This window comes from Saccostrea echinata, unplaced genomic scaffold, assembly GCF_033153115.1.
Source record: "Saccostrea echinata isolate AGI-Se365-2 ecotype Australia unplaced genomic scaffold, CSIRO_AGI_Sech_v1 ptg000016l, whole genome shotgun sequence".
NCBI classification, from domain to species: Eukaryota; Metazoa; Mollusca; class Bivalvia; order Ostreida; family Ostreidae; genus Saccostrea; species Saccostrea echinata.
In genome coordinates, this window is record NW_026889765.1 from 4,758,666 (window position 1) to 4,775,409 (window position 16,744).

Consider the following 16,744-nt stretch of genomic DNA (forward strand, 5'->3'; position numbering starts at 1 on the left):
GAATTTATAATTGCATACAAAATAACGGTATTTTAGTCTCCGTATCACAACATGTATTGTGCAATAGAAAATCATGATATACCTGGTATATCGATAAAATCATGCATCCAGGGCTACAAATTATTGTAATTTAGGAGTATTAAAGACCAATGTTAATGTCGATTCATTGGTAATATATGTATAACAAATGTACATTAACATTGGTCTTAATGCTAACTTGTCGGTCTCACTATGTGTTGGACATTTTAACAGTATTTTAAATTTCTTTGGAAAGTGCATTGGTTGGTTTGTTTGTTTAACGTCCCTTTTGAGAATTTTTCACTCTTATTGAAACACAACCACTTGCTGGTGGAGGGCTGCAAATTTTAGACATATACTCTGCACTCAGGGCCATTGAGCAGTGAAGGATCTTTTTTGTACCAGCAACTACTGTGATTAGGACCTTGTTTTATACGGTCTCATCCGAAGGACCGGTCACCAGGTCCGTCAGTGGGATTTGAATCTGCAACGTAAGGATCAGCACCCTACTCTGTGACTCTAGAGCAAACACTCTAACAACTGTGCCATGCGTGTGACTAAAAGTGTATTGGTAGAACAAGGATAAAAATGTTTTACTTTCATGAGTAACAGTGACCAAAACCACTGTTAGTCAGTGCAATATTTCCTCTTAATTTTGTTCCAAAAATGATCCTCGGTCTCAGCAGGAAATTTACATATCCACGAGAGGCTGAAGAGTTTGACACAAATTTTGCTAAATGCACTCGATGATCTATACTTGAAGACATATATATTTAAGTATTAAATTATGCCTCAAGGCCCCATTAAAATTTGTGGTCTTCAGACTATTTCCTGGTGTTGATTAGATATATTGTCTTTTCATAACTCTACTGTACAGCATCAATAGTTTAGCCAAATGGCGGATTTAAAGGGGTGGGTGGGTGGGTGGGATGTACCCCTTAAAATTGTCAATTTCCTGTTAAATCATGGTACCATTCCTTCTTTGAAAAGAAATGATTATATATTATCAGGTAAAGGAGTTCAAGTAAAAGGTTAGATATTTTAATATTCTTTCATTGCAGCATTCTAAGGTATAACTCCCAGACTTTCATTCTACAGGACTTAGAATATTAATGAGTTCTAATTATCATCAGCACACTGTTCATTAAATTTGTTAATTTTAAAACAATGAGCTTAAAGTTAAGAAAATTTATTATATATTTATTCATCTGTCTTAAAAATCAAATGTTTCATTTATGAGTGTGGTGGCATCGTGTATGCTAATTTTATGTATTTCATTCCTACAGTATTTAGTTTTATTTATAAATTTAATTTATTAATAAATACATTCAAGTAATACATGCATGCATATCCTTCTGTAGCCCTTAAATACGTCATTACATGAAGCAGTTACAAGCCTGTGTTCATTGACTAAATTGTTATGGTGTTCATTTACTAAATTAATAAGGTCTAAGAAGAAAGCATTTGTTTATGGTTAAGTTCCAGCTGACCCTTAATTACTTTATCATGTATATGCACCATTGACTATGCTAAGGCCCAAGAAAAAAAAATTTTTTGTATGGTTACCCAACTGACCCTATACCTTTACGCACTGACCCAAATATATTTTTGTTGTTGTTGTAAAATTGTATTATTCAGTTCTCTTTTTAAGTTTTATCTCCCAGATATGGCAGCATATATTACACAAAATTCAAAAAGAGCATTGTAAGTCTTAAATTTTTGCCCAATTTCAACTTTTATGAAGCCATTGACAGCTTGTTCACATTTGAAGTGAAAAAATCACCCTTTTGATTTTGTTCTATGCTTTTGGGTCAAAGGAATGATATATACTGATTCAGTTGAAAACATCTTTGCTAGGCGAGGATTTCTGATCTTCAACTCGCCTAAAATCCCTTGGCGTATGTTGATATCACAAGTCGGGATCGTTTATATCACATGATCTCAAATCTTACTGCATACGTCATTGACAGAAATAAAAAGCATATTTATAAGTTAAAGTGTTTAAAGTATAATTAACAAGCAGGTATCAAGCAATTTTTATTTGCAATTTAAGACCTGCAAATGATCATAGCTATTTATAAAATGGCATATTATCTTACGGATCATTGTTTACTTTTTGTCATTCCCGAGACTAAAGAATCAAGATATATCCCAAATGAGATATTGTCATTAATACAAAAGCCATCACTAATTGGTTGAACAATATTAATAAACTCCAAATATCACAACTTGTCAAGAAAAAAATCTGGACTTTTGATAGCACCATAGGCCAAGGTTTTGTGAGGAGAGTAGCAGATCAGAAACCCTTGGCTAGGGAAGATGCTGAATAAAATGTTGGCCCCCTTCAACATCTCAGATTTCAGTAACATTTTCAGTTACACTTGTATTGAAGCATTATCAGTAGTACAAATCTTACTCAAGTAGTTTAGTGGGAAGTAAAATGAAATTCATCTACAGACTACTACATGTATGTGAATTGTACCAAAGCAAAACATAACCTGTAAAAAAATTTAGGATATTAAATATAGAAACTGTAGCCTTAATCCTTTGCATGCTATAAGATTTTAAAATCTAATCAAGAAATGTAAAACTTAGGGTTTCATTGAATTAAAACATGGCTAGTGGATTTATGTGGAAGTGATCTGGAGCATTTCTTATATAAAGAAGATGTGTTTGTGAAACACTGATTCCCCTGTTAATGGCAGCTTATGGCAAAGGTTAAAGTTTCTCAAATGCAAGTCAAAATCTAGCATAAAAGATAAAAAAAATGTTGGTACCCAAAGAAAGGTCTTGTCTCGAGGAATATACCTGTGAAATTTGAAAGCTCTAGCTGCAACTGTTCAAAAGTTATGGCGAAGGTTAAAGTTTTTTAAAAGTAAGTAAAATGTCAAGGTCAAGGTCAAAGTTGTTTGTATCCAAAGGAAGGTCTTGTCACAAGGATTACATATGTGAAGTATGAAAGCCCTAGCACCAACCATTCAAAAGTTAAGATCAAGGTTAAAGTTTTTCGAAAGTAGGTCAAACTCCTATGTCAAGGTCAAAGTGGTTGGTATCCAAAAGAAGGTCTTGTCACAAGGATTACATATGTGAAGTATGAAAGCCCTAGCACTAACCATATAAAAGTTAAGATCAAGTTTAAAGTTTTTCGAAAGTAGGTGAAACTCCTATGTCAAGGTCAAAGTGGTTGGTTGGTATCCAAAGGAAGGTCTTGTCACAAGGATTACATATGTTAAGTATGAAAGCCCTAGCACCAACCATTCAAAAGTTATGGCCAAGGTTAAAGTTTTCCAAAAGTAGGTCAATCTCCTATGTCAAAGTCAAAGGTTCAAAATGGTTAGTATCCAAAGGAAGGTGATGTCACAAGGATTACATATTTGAAGTTTGAAAGCCCTAGCGTCAATCATTCAAAAGTTATGGCCAAGGTTATTAAAGTTTTTCAAACTCCTAGGTCAAGGTCAAAAGGTCAAAGAGATTGATATCCAGAGGAAGGTCCTGTCAAAAGGAATACACATGTGAAGTTTGAAACCTCAAGCACCAACTGTTCAGAAGTTATGGCCAAGGTTAAAGTCTCGTAAAATTTTGCAAAAATTGGTCAAACTCCAAGGTCAAGGTCAAAAGGTCAAATATGATGGTACCCAATAGGGCTGTTGCGGTTCCAAAATTTTTCAGGTCGGGTCGGTTCTGTAAATTTTCGGTTCGGTTTCGGGTTTTTCGGGTCGGTTATTTACATTTATTTTAAACCTTTAACTTGAAAAATCTTTATTTGTTATATTAAATTTAAATTGAAACCAAGTCATAACCATGCGAACGTCTAGACATCGGTGACTTGGCCTACTATTAGCCACAACCTGATCATTCCTACTCGTTTTGATAATTATCTAATACTTCCGTGACAAGTGTTCTGTCATGGAATGAAGTAGATTTCAATTGTGATGTTTATTTATCACTGTTATCGTCATCATTCCTTTGATTTCGACCCCATTTTTTGATTGAACAGACTCTAATATATAAACCAGACCCGAACCGAAATCCGGAAAAATGGAACCGGAACCAAACCGAACAACTTGGACCGAGGTTCTCTGTTATTTCGGGTACTCGTGACAGCCCTAGTACCCAAAGAAAGGTCTTGTCACAAGGAATACACATGTGAAATATGAAAGTCATAGCTTCAACCAATCAAAAGTTATGGGCAAGGTTAAAGTTGACAACAGACATTCAGACAAACAGATAAACAAACAAACAGACAGACAGGACAAAAACAATATACCCTTGGGATCTTTCGATCCGGGGGCATAAAAATGTTTTACAGTGCCACCATTGGGGCGAGCGCAGTTGCACATCATGAAAAACAAGATGTGTTTGTGAAACACTGATGCCCCCGTATGGTAACTTATAGCAAAGGTCAAACTTACTCAAATGCAAATCAAAAATGTTGGTACCCAAAGTAAGGTCTTGTCTCAAGGAATATACCTGTGAAATATGAAAGCCCTAGTAGAAACCATTGAATAGATAAGGAAAAGGTTGAAGTTTTTCAAAAGTAATTCAAACATCAAGGTCAAGGTCAAATGGTTAAAATTAATGTGCGTAAGGAAAGGCTTTCATATTTCACATGTGTAAGGAAAGGCCTTCTCACAAGAAATATATGGTGAAATATGAAAGCTGAAGCACCAATCGTTCAAAAGTTATGACCAAGGTTAAAGTGTTTCAAAAGTAGGTCAAATGCCAAGTTCAAAGTCAATGGATTACAATTGTTGGTATCCAAAGGAAGGTCTTGTCACAAGGAAAGCCTTAGCAACAACTTTTCAAAAATTGTGTCCAAGGTTAAAGTTTTCGAAAAGTAGGTCAAATTCTGAGGTCAAAGTCAAAGGGTCAAAGTTGTTGGTATCCAAAGGAAGGTCTTGTCACGTGGATTATATATGTGAAGTATGAAAGCCCTAGCACCAATTGTTCAAAAGTTATGGCCAAGATTAAAGTTGGGAAAAATTTTGCAAAACTGGGTCAAACTCCAAGGTCAAAAGGTCAAATATGGTGGTACCCAAAGAAAGGTCTTGTCACAAGGAATACATGTGTGAAATATGAAAGCCATAGCTTCAACCAATCAAAAGTTTTGGGCAGTGTTAAAGTTTTAGTGGACAAACAGACAGCTAGACAGACAGACAGATGGACAGACAGGGCAAAAGCTATATACCCCCGAATCTTCGATACGGGGGCATAAAAACATTACATAGCTTATACTTAAAACTTTGATCCACCTCCTCGAACTTCAAACCGCATGAGACGGTCTAGACTGTGATGTCACATGACGTCATATGTAAGTTGTTTCTCTGTAACTGAGTCTAAAAAGGCCTTTCACAATTTTGTACAAAAGGCATTGTAAAGTAGACTTTTTTGTTTTGTTTAAGGACATACGCAACGTAGTTTGAACTTTATTGTCTTTTTCCCTGGAGTTGAAGAGTTCCAATACTTAAAGGAATTGTGTGCTACATTTGTATGTCTATATATGGTGTTGTACACTTCTTCTAAAACAAGTTTGGATATACAAAACATCTAGAATATGTGTTTAGTAATTTTTGTGTATTTTTCTTTGAATTATTCAAGAATTTCCATCAATTGATATCTTTTCAAAACCCCTGGTAATGCATTCTGATTTTTTGTCGACGAACATCTGATGGCACTATAATCTTAAATTAAGAATATCTTGAAAAACTACCAGTAGGTAAGGTACGTTGCGTATGTCCTTAAGCTCTCTGCAAGAACTTAATCCTAATACATGATAAAAAATGCGGGACTGTATATTTGCCATTATCGCATGGAATCCTGGTAGCGAAGGAATTCTGGGAAGATTGCACAGGAAATTTGCCTGACAATTTTACAGACTTCATTCCAAATTTCTTCTGTTCTTACATGTCAGTCCATTGAGCTCGCTGTGCTTGCTATTAGTGCATATCAAACCATGGCAATCTTTCAAAGATTTAGAAAATGAGAGTACAAAATAATACGATTAACATTAATTTATTTATTTTTAAAAGGAGCATGATTCCGAGTGTTTGTCAGGTCTTTTAGACAGTTAAACATTTTAGTTAATAATATAAGATTTTTACCTTAAATATACTACTATCTCTTGCAAAAACTTAATGACTTCATATACATTAAAAGCAGATTCATTATTAAAAATTAATCCATTGAGAGAATCTAGTAACTGCCAACAAGGATGGAGGGAGGCAATATGTGAACTACTTTACCAGTCTAATGCCTCTTGGTAATACACTTGAACTTTATTATCTTAAAAACCATGGATTTGTTGAAGTGAGATGAATGTCCCAGCTACTTTTTCTTTACATACTTTTTTATGCCTTGGGATTAATTTACAAATTGGGCCAAGCGTAACTTTATACTGGCATGGATTGAACAGATATTGTGATTCCGCAAAATTATGACCCCATGGAAAAAAGTGTGTTTACAGTATTTTAATCTTGATATCTCAAATCATCAGTCGATATCACATCTTGAAAGTTTTTTCTCAGTCCCATCAGGTTCAAGATAAAGAGGTTTGCATGTTTTCTGTAAGCATTAGGCATTTTAAAAATTGTGCTTCTTTGTTAACTGTTTTTATATTCTTATGATGCAGAAATTATTCAGAAACTTCTGCATACCACATGTCTAAAACCACTGTATTAAGTTCTCAGACTAAATGATATCAAATGATATAAAAATCAAAATGATATCCTTGGGGTTTCAGTGTCGGACTATTCAATAGCAGCATTATAATCTTGTTGAAAAATGTGAGGAATTAATGAAATCTCCTGTTTTTTGAATAAAGCACATGTGAAGTTAAACTGTACACATTAGATTTTATAATGACATTCCACTGTTTAGTGAAATTGATTTGAGTTATCTCCCTTTGTGTACATGTTACTAGCAGCTGTGTTGAGAGGGACAGACGAGCAGTATTATATATCTGTACTTCCTGATTAAGTATGCACAGACTGAATCATACAGCATATAATATGTACATTGATCACTTATATATCACACTCTTAAACATGTAAAACCAGTGCGGAAAAATAACATATATCCAAGTGATGTAAACATGCATATAATTAAATCTTATAATGACTAAAGACTATCAAAAATGAAATCTTCATAGATTTTAGAATCATCTAATAAATAAATATAGACTGGGTAGATATAAAATACTTGGTTACTGTTGTGAAATATATAAGGAATATTTGGAAAAGAAAGTGTGATAGAGGCCTCCGAATCCTCATTTATGTTTTCAACCCAAGCCCAGATATCCCTTATATTTCAAACCAATTATTATTGTATTTATTTTATCCTGCAACATAGTTTTACATTTGATCACCAAAACGAGCTTTTTTCAACAAATTTAGGCATATCTCTGCAGTTGAAACTATGCTGTCATGGCAAAAACCAATACAATACAGATTACATCACAATGCTTCAAGGACATCGGAATGCTATATTTTGGCATTGAACAAAATTAATATTACTTAGCTTTGGTTTATTGGGTTACCTTTATTTTGGTCAAATTGTAAGTGCATGCTATTTGCAGGATTAAGTAATTTTTAAGGATATTGCATTATAGCATTTTATTGCATTTAGCATTTTACTAGCATATAGAATTAAAACATGTATAATACATGCAAAATTGACTTGCAATAATTAATCAGTATACTAATTAATGTTGCCATGTGATCGTCTTCCTGTGATTAACATGTGATGATGTTAAAATTGTTAAATATTGTCTCCAGGAACCCTGTTTATGTTGGGTAGATTTCTACATGTGACTCAATACTTAAACAAATTTGTATTATATATATGCAATGTGTGCAATCTTTAGTTATTTCAAAAAGAAAATGTTTGGTAAATTATATTATTAATCCATCGTGTGTCAAAGATGAGTTGTATTTCAGCACTATTATTTGCAAACATACACATATTTGAGTTGATATAAGGAAATCAGTTCCTTAACTGCGCATTGTACGAATTTAATTCACAAATTTGTTCAGTCATGTCGATATATATAGTCTATGCAGTAGAAAATGTAAATTTTTTGGAAGTGGTGCATTTTAGATTTTAATTGTGTAATGGACAAACCGAGTCTATGGATGTACATACAGATGTAATATTAAGTTGTAGTTGTTTAAACATAAGAGGTCCTCCCCAGGCTTGGGGATAAAAGCAACAGGATGTAAGCTTGATAGCTCCACTATTATTAGTATGAGTGACAGAGAGGAAACTAGATGTATATATACGTACACATCCCCAATATTATCTGCTTGCTATTTCCTGAAAACATTTTGGATTTACGCGTGGGTCTTGTTGATTTGGGAGTATATCGTCCATGTTATTGTGACATTATTGAAATTTAAATCCTGATTTGTGAGTGTTGTTTCTTTATGGATTATTATCGGTGTGTGTGAGATATGTCGCTGTATTATAATTTAGTCACGGATTACAGTCCTCGGACTTCAGACGTTGTAGAGGAGCCCTATGGTCAGGTACTGTAACTGGATGTACCAAGTGGTACATTTTGCTTGTTTATCTTTATATGTCAGTCAAAGAGAGTTTTTTTTGGTCAGAATATTTCAAAATGCAGTCTTTTCTTTGAGCTTTGTCATTCCCTGTTTGAATAATTTAATATAGATAATAATACCTTTTACAGGACATCATTTACATGTGTATAACTAAATTATATAGATAAGAGAGTTTTTGCATCAATTGGATCTTGGCTTAAGCCACATGCATGGATAAATTCTTTCATTTTTCCTACAGAAATGTTAAGATGGTTCATTATCTACAAAAAAGGAAGTCACATTACAATTCAATGCATGGAAAAAAAGATGTGCAAAACTTTTAAGGACAAGATACTTATATCAGTAGAAGGAAGGTGTTTCCTTATTTTTTTGATAAGACAATTTAAAGTTAAGATAATATCATGGTTTGGTAAGTGCTGTATGTTTTACTGGGTTTTGTATGGGAGTTACACCAACATTATACAGGCATATGACTGTGTCCTATTCAGCAGATGGGAGACCTTTGCTCTGCTTAAGAGCCTTTATAAATGTGATCTACTTCTGCTGGGGAGTTATTCATCCTGCTAAATGTTGTGTGTATTGATTGATGCACACTCTCATTGTTTTTCCTGACCCAAATTCACAGCCAAATGGGGACAGTTTCCCTCGTAGGAAATGTCCTTCCCCCCAAGAAAAAAAATAACTACATTTACCCAATTTTTTTTTTAGATTTCAATGAAACATTCTTCCCAAAATGGATCTAATAGGTTGCTTTTAAAAAAAATATGGGCCAAAAACACCGACTTTTTGTGTTTATAATTTTAAGTACTCTCAAGTTGTATTATGGTAATGATATAAGAAGGTCAATATTTTATCATACTATCCTATATTTATCATGTTTATAAAATTAAATTTCAATTTTCATAATTCTATTGAGCATAAAATCAGTACAAGTAGTTTGCTCTATTTAATTAAAATGGCTGAAATACATGTAAAAAGTCTTGGCTAATGGTCCATGGCCACTCACAAATTCATGTTAATCTTAGGATTTGATGTCTTCACATTATTTTATGATATCGTGTACTCGCTTAAATAAGGAATCAACAGTGTATTGTAACCTTGGGAAAACTGGATGGGTTTCACTTCTTGATAAGCAAGAAAAAAAACTTCCTTGGTACTTTGACTATCTTAACATATTACAAATGGTTGTTATGATAAGTGGTCTCTATATTTTCATAATTTTAGAACAAGTGTGTAAGGTACAGTAGTTTGTGATAGACTTAAACTTCTGGGTTTTTTTTCCAGATAAGAACAAGTCTCAATAAAGCTTATCTGTGGTCCCCGGTTACTCGTCAAATTTCGAACATTTATTAACATTTTTAAAAATTAAATTTTATTATTAACTAATGTCTTTATTATTTGAATCATCATCTAAAAATGTCAAACAATAGATATAGGCAGCATACGAAGCTGTGCGTTGAAGGTAAGGTCCTTTGATTTTCATGAATATCAAAAGAAATCAGTGACAGGTACACACTTCAAAGCTTTCGTAAACACCGAGCACAGGTTTGTTCAGAGTCGAGTTTGAAATATAATGTGCATATTATATGTGTAAAGGTTGAGTGAAAATATCTTTGTTGAACAACCTTGTGCTCTATGTTTTTTAATTAAAAGTATTGAGATTTTGAATCTCTTCGCTGACTTCATTTACATGCGATTAACCTCTTTATGACCTGTTTAGAATCATAACAAGCCACGTGGATTTGTATCGTTACGGGTAAATGCCCCCAGTAATCGTGCTAGTTCTCAGTTGAAACGTACTCAGTTTTATATCGATCAGCATGAACTTGTTTGGTTAATCTTGTTATAGCTTTTATTGCCAAAGTTTTGTTAATAGAAAATTCTATATGTAGTTGATTGTGAATCTTGAACATATTATTCGTCTTTGAAAAAAAATATCATACCAAGATATTCTTTTTATAGTATCTAATATAAATGTCTCCGCCCATTTCCATGTAATAGAGAAACTGTAGTCTGATTGGGGGAAAATGTTCCGGCATTTTTTAGTGCGATAGGTGTTAAAAATAGGCTTGTATTTTTTGATATGTTTGATTATTCATTATAAATACACAAATGAATGTTTAATTAGAAATACTTCGTTATACACAATGAAAACAAACTAAATACCGTATGCTAATATTTAACCGGTAAACCAAGGATGTAAAAAGGGACCACACTACTATTTTTAGGGATATGTCTAAGAAAAAGATAGGATTAATAGGGGGTGAAATGATACGCCTCCTTCACGATATGATACGTATCGTATAATTTTGTCTTGATACAGTTATTTTCGATACGATACATTTTGATAGAAAGAAACAAGTTTAACGTTGTTTTATGTTTTGTTTCATTAAATCCTGTCACTGAATCTACGTGCAAATTGACTAAAGAAATTAATTAGAATGATTTGACTGTTAAAGATTGTTTTACAAACTACCAGTCCTCAAAAATTTAGGTTTTTAAAATTAAATTACGCCGAGTAGCGTGTTTTTACTTATACCAAACCTGGCTGAATAACAAACCCGACCAAAAAATGAACTGAACCGAAAATGGAGATTTTGTACCGTGTATCAAACGGAGAAAAAATACCGCAGTGAATCGATACCACTGTAAAGTGTGAACAGTTTCACACCTAGATGGAAGAAGGGGTTTGCAGTTTAAAACAGTATACACATGTGTAATTTTGAAATTTTGCAAGAGTCTAAGGCTCTTTCGTCATGTTCATCATTCACATGTTCAAGATCTCAGATCCCTGCACCTGTTTAAGTGCAGTACTCCCAAACTGTCTTTTCTAATTCAGACCATCAGATATTCGGAGATACAACTGTATAGCTTGAGGATCAGATTTCAGCCTAGATGCAATTTGTTGAGATTTAAGAACTACAGTCAAATCTCGATATCTCAATCTTGATGAGACTGAAAAAAAACTTAGAGATATCCAAGGATTCGAAATATCGAGGGTAAAATACTTAAAGAATAAGTGGTATTTGGGATATCGGTGTTCCAGATACTGAAGTTCAACTGTATTTTATGCTGTGTTCATTTAACCATTGAGTATGGGTTTTCTGGTCTAATCTACTGTTTCAGATAGTACATTATACTCCTTAGTAATTTTTAACCTGCACCACCTTAAGTTTGATTCACAAACTTATGGTCCCTATTATAGTTAGCCTAGCTGCTAGGTGTACATATTTATTAGCCACAAGACATTGTCTTTACAGATGCTGAGTAGACTGTGTAAATACAAGACTGACTGTATACATATTAAGTGGCAGATTTAAGGGGGGTGCACCCCTAAAATTGTCAATGTTAGCGTAAATAATAGTTTCGTTGAGAAAATGTAAAAAATGTCTACTTGGTAGACCTCATTTTTACCCTACAAAATCTCTAGAATCCACGAGCTTCTGGGGGCTTCGCCTCTTGGGCCCCCACCAGGACTTTGCTTTGGACCCACTGGGGGCCTCAAGGCAGCCGCCAGACCCCTGCCTACCCCCCTAACTTCCATTCCTGGATCCGCACCTGATATTAAATGATTTTTGGTAAAGTAGAGGACTGGATTTATTTTTTAATAAATCAAAAGTGGAATCAGTTATTACACTAACATGACATAAAAAGGTCATGATGGTTCTGTATTGTAAACTGGATTGTACAAAGCCAGAAATTAGAACAGGAAACTCAGTAACTGTTTTACAATTAATTGTATTCATATAATAACAATACTGATTAGCAATTCGTCAGTTTGAAATCCAAATGCGACTACAACATGTACAAGTATGAATTGTTGAGATGAGGAAATTAAGACCTATATTTATGTACATAATTAAAAAAATTATTCACAGCAAGAACTATTCACAATTGAAAAAAAAAAAACTTCCAAAACTCGCTGATATTTCTGTCACACAAATGAAAGTTGGTTTAGTTTACAGTATGTATATTTTGACTGCTTTACAAACTATGCCATTATAACAGAGTACTGCTAGAATAATTACATATATTTATTAGAGTTTTCTTCCCATGAAAGTCTGATGTAAACATAACAGTTTTGCTTCATGATTTGGAAATATCTTTATGGTTTTACGTGTAACAGAAAAGACGTGTGATGTTTACAATTTCTTGTAAAATGCCTACATTGGGATGTATTGTAATGCATTTTAATAGTTAAAAAAGTACAATGTACTTGCTGAAGAGATATATGCCCATAAGTACTAAAGTCCTTTTGTTCCAATGTACAAGTCACTACAAAGGTGCTTTATTGTACTGCAAATCACTTTTTATTCACGAGAACTTTATTTTCGTGTATTTACCTGAGACCATCTCCTCATGAAAATTTCATTTTTGTAGATAATTATACTAGAGATTTTATATGCCATATAACTATCCCATGAAAATTAGGTTTCAGGAAAATTATGATGATCTACAGTATATTATAAATGTAATGCTCACACACATAAACATGTATAAATGTATTTCCATGTTTGATTTTAGGAGAGAATCCAAGAGGACCTTTATGCCAACGTTACGGAGATCCATTCAGGGGACACAATCAAAACCCCTGATTCACCACCCCCCTCAACAGAGGGGAATTACTTAAAGACACTTTTGGGGGTATGGGATAGTTTTCTGGACCCTGTCACGAAGCGAATCTACTACGTTAATAGGGAAACACATGAAAGAACATATAAACCTCCACGTCCCGCAGACAGGCAAAAACAGGTGAGCAAAACAGCCCCATTAACACCCTTAATAAATTACAAATGACTACTATTTTGTACATATGGTCACAGAGAATTTGCTTTGGAATGATAGAAGAGTTTAGACTGACATAACTCCCACCATAATTACACCTCAATAAAGTCCAATTAAAGTATATTATGGCAGGTTATGTGAATTACTAGACGGTAAATATTGCAAGTCAGTTTTATCTGCTACCATTCCTACAAACTTTTGGCTGCATCACGTAGAATTTGCTCATTCTCATTAATATTTATTTTCTCAGATTTCAAATGTTATTGACCATGCAGTGATACATTCTTCTGGGAATGAAAACTTTTGCCATGTCTTGTTTAGCAGTTGTCCACAGTTTTGGATGTAAAATGTGTATTGAATAATATGTAAAGATTTGTGTATTTCCCCTTCCTTAAATTTGAAGAGTGTCATCCTTGGTCCAAATTTCCTCATTCGGTGTGAAAAACTGTTCAGCTTATTTACACTTTTGTATGCCTAGCTATTTGACTGTCCTCAATTCATGTTATTATATACCAATTCAAATACAGTCAAACCTTGTTATCTCGAACTTCAGGGGACCAAGAAAATACTTCGAGATATCCAAGGATTCGAGATATCCATCTTTTGAAAGTAATTCAGCTATAGATTTCTGTTTTTTTAATATTTGAAAGAATGACTCTAGACTGCACCCAAACTCCCAAAAATGATGGTGCCCATTTATTAGCAATTTTCTGGCTCAGAGGAGAGGGACTTAGGGAACCTCTCCTAGACCCTCCTCTGCACCCTCCTTCTCAAGAAACCTGTGATAGCCTTAAAGATCTGAATTCAGATAAATGCATAAATCTTAAAAGTTTGCTAAATTTGAGTTGCAGCAAAACACGTTGTTTCTTAATTATTATTCTGCTGTATGACTTGATATAGCAGAGATAATTACACCTGGTACCTTATCTTGCCTATATTAGTCAGACTTTGGGGAGTTAAATCTTGGTTCAAAACTCTTATATATAACTAATTATAAGTTAGTCCCTGAAACATTGTCATTTTTCTGGACAATATGATGAAATTAAGTACAGTATTTTCTTAACAATCTGAACGATTATTATTGCCAAAAGTTGGACATATCAAATATTGATGTACCCAAAATAGAATATATATGTGAAATTAGCAACCGATTCTGGCGAAAAATTATACCAACTTATAAAATTCTTCCCAAAAATCGGAAAAAATACATCTAACTTATGTGAATAAGGTTCTTAGAACTAAGTAGGGCTAGAACAATATGTTAGCCTGGCTGCTAGTTGTACTAGCAAAAATATGTTAAGTGCCAATTAATAATTAATGATAGTCACCTTAGTAATGTATTACTTTGCATCAATTGTTATACAACCTGGAGTTGTTTTTCGGAGTCCATTTTAGGGAATTAAAATGCTTATTTATATGATTGTATACTTTTTTGCTTGACTTCACCAAACTTGTTCTGAACTTTTTCTTGTTTTTTAAGGATATTTGTATAAAAAAATTGGCAACTAGCAGGTAGTTAAATGATCATTCAAGAGAGCTAGATATCTAAGTTAAGGATAGGTTTTCCACTACCCATTTGAAAGCAGCCAAGTCATCTCATTCAAAAGATTAAAATTTAAAATCTGTTGAGTTCACTTTGAATTAAATGAATTTTAATAGACAATTCAATGTGGTCTTATTATACCAGCTTCAAGGGTTTGAGCAAGATAATTTTAGAGACATCTCTGATATGGGAAACTAGAAAAAATTGAAAAAAAAATATACAATAATGTTTTATTTTATTGTTGAAATGTAATCACACATTGTTAAGCCCATTTAGCAATGTTTTGATTTTACTATCTTAATGTAGGAAATCTCAGATTATGTGAATCCATATAGCTTTGTCCAAGAGCATTATGTTCATAGAAGGGTAAGATGTGAAGTTTGTCATATTATTTTGTATTGTACGTGAAATCAATTTTATTTCTGGAGAGCTGTTTTCTATGAATACATTAAATCTACTGTTAACATATTTTGAGTGAGTATATATCAGGTGTTTTAAATGATTGACAAGTATGAATAATGAATTCTTCTCAGTATATAAGAATGTTGAGCCAATCCATGAAGTGTTATTGATTTCACTGTGTTTTATTATTACTGTAGCATTAAAATTCAGTTACATGTGGTATTTCAATATTTTAAAAGTAACTATATTGTATACAGGGAAATTTTCACCCCCATTTCATTTTTGCCCCTTTCGCCGTACTCTCGGGCGAATTTAAAATGGGGCAAATTCAAAGAGCGCAGTATAATTTCTTTTTAAAAAACTGTGACTTGTCGAATTTAGAATGAGACAAAATTGTTTGCAAGTGTGAAAGGGCGAATATAACCCTGTAAACAGTATGCTTACTTATATACGTGTACATTTAAATACTATGCTAAATATTCATATATGAATAAGATTATCTCTTTTATTTAAAAAAAAATATTTGAAACCTGTGATTTACATTTTAAATTATTGTTATAGTGAATGTAACAAGGTTAGGAATCTGAGCACTAATTTATTAGCAATGTTCAGAGATAATTTCATAAAGAAATCTCAGAATATTATTGGTTGCGATACTGTAGATTTTTATATACCCAACTGTGTTTCACTCAGTTTTACTGTTGATTTCATGCAATCTTGTGACCATGTGATCCAACTTTCCAGAACACCACACTTTGGTTTTTCTGAATCCATATTAGGGGCACCCCTCTCTGAAACTGATGACGTAGTACACAGTAAAAATGACATTTTTTCTTGCATATCAAATAGTTCCTTAAAAAAATGTTTTGTTTTATGGATAAAAGTTGTATAATTGATCCCAAAAGTTTTCTTTTATCATATTTTGCGAATTATAGAGGGGTATATAATAAATTTATCATTATAACAGTAACTTGATCCGAAGAACCAAATCATGTACATCTTGTTGACAGGCACGGATCATTAGATCAAACTTCCCATCTCCTTTGATGTGATGATCCGCGCCTGTCAACTTGACGTGATATGGCTCTTTGGATCAAGTTACTGATTAATACTTGTAATATATATTTCCAAAACATAACATGAGGAATTTATTAATTGTGTAATTTTGCAAGAATCACCACTTGCAGAAAAAATACTTCTAGGCTAAGCTTTGAAATACATGTACAAAATCATGATTAACAGTCCACTCAAGAATACGTGATATGTCCTCACAATTTGACCTGCAGGTCATGATGATTGGTGATACTGAAGACTTAAAATAAGGATCCTATTTTCTTCTTGACCAAGGATTGGCATTGTATACATTTCATGAAATTAAATGATTGTATTAAGATTTGGTTGTTACATACGGTCTCATGTTATATGATCTTTACAACAT

At 33.2% G+C, this 16,744-nt stretch overlaps 1 protein-coding gene across 5 annotated transcripts in view; it reads left to right on the forward strand.

The window, feature by feature from the left end:
- Positions 1-16,744, forward strand: part of LOC133188363 (rho GTPase-activating protein 15-like) — a 43,650-nt gene that overhangs the window by 1,779 nt on the left and 25,127 nt on the right. For all 5 annotated transcript variants that reach the window (XM_061323751.1, XM_061323752.1, XM_061323748.1 and 2 more), the window contains exon 2: positions 13,101-13,328. In XM_061323751.1, coding sequence (XP_061179735.1) covers positions 13,101-13,328 — 228 coding nt within the window. The remainder of the gene's footprint in view (positions 1-13,100; positions 13,329-16,744) is intronic.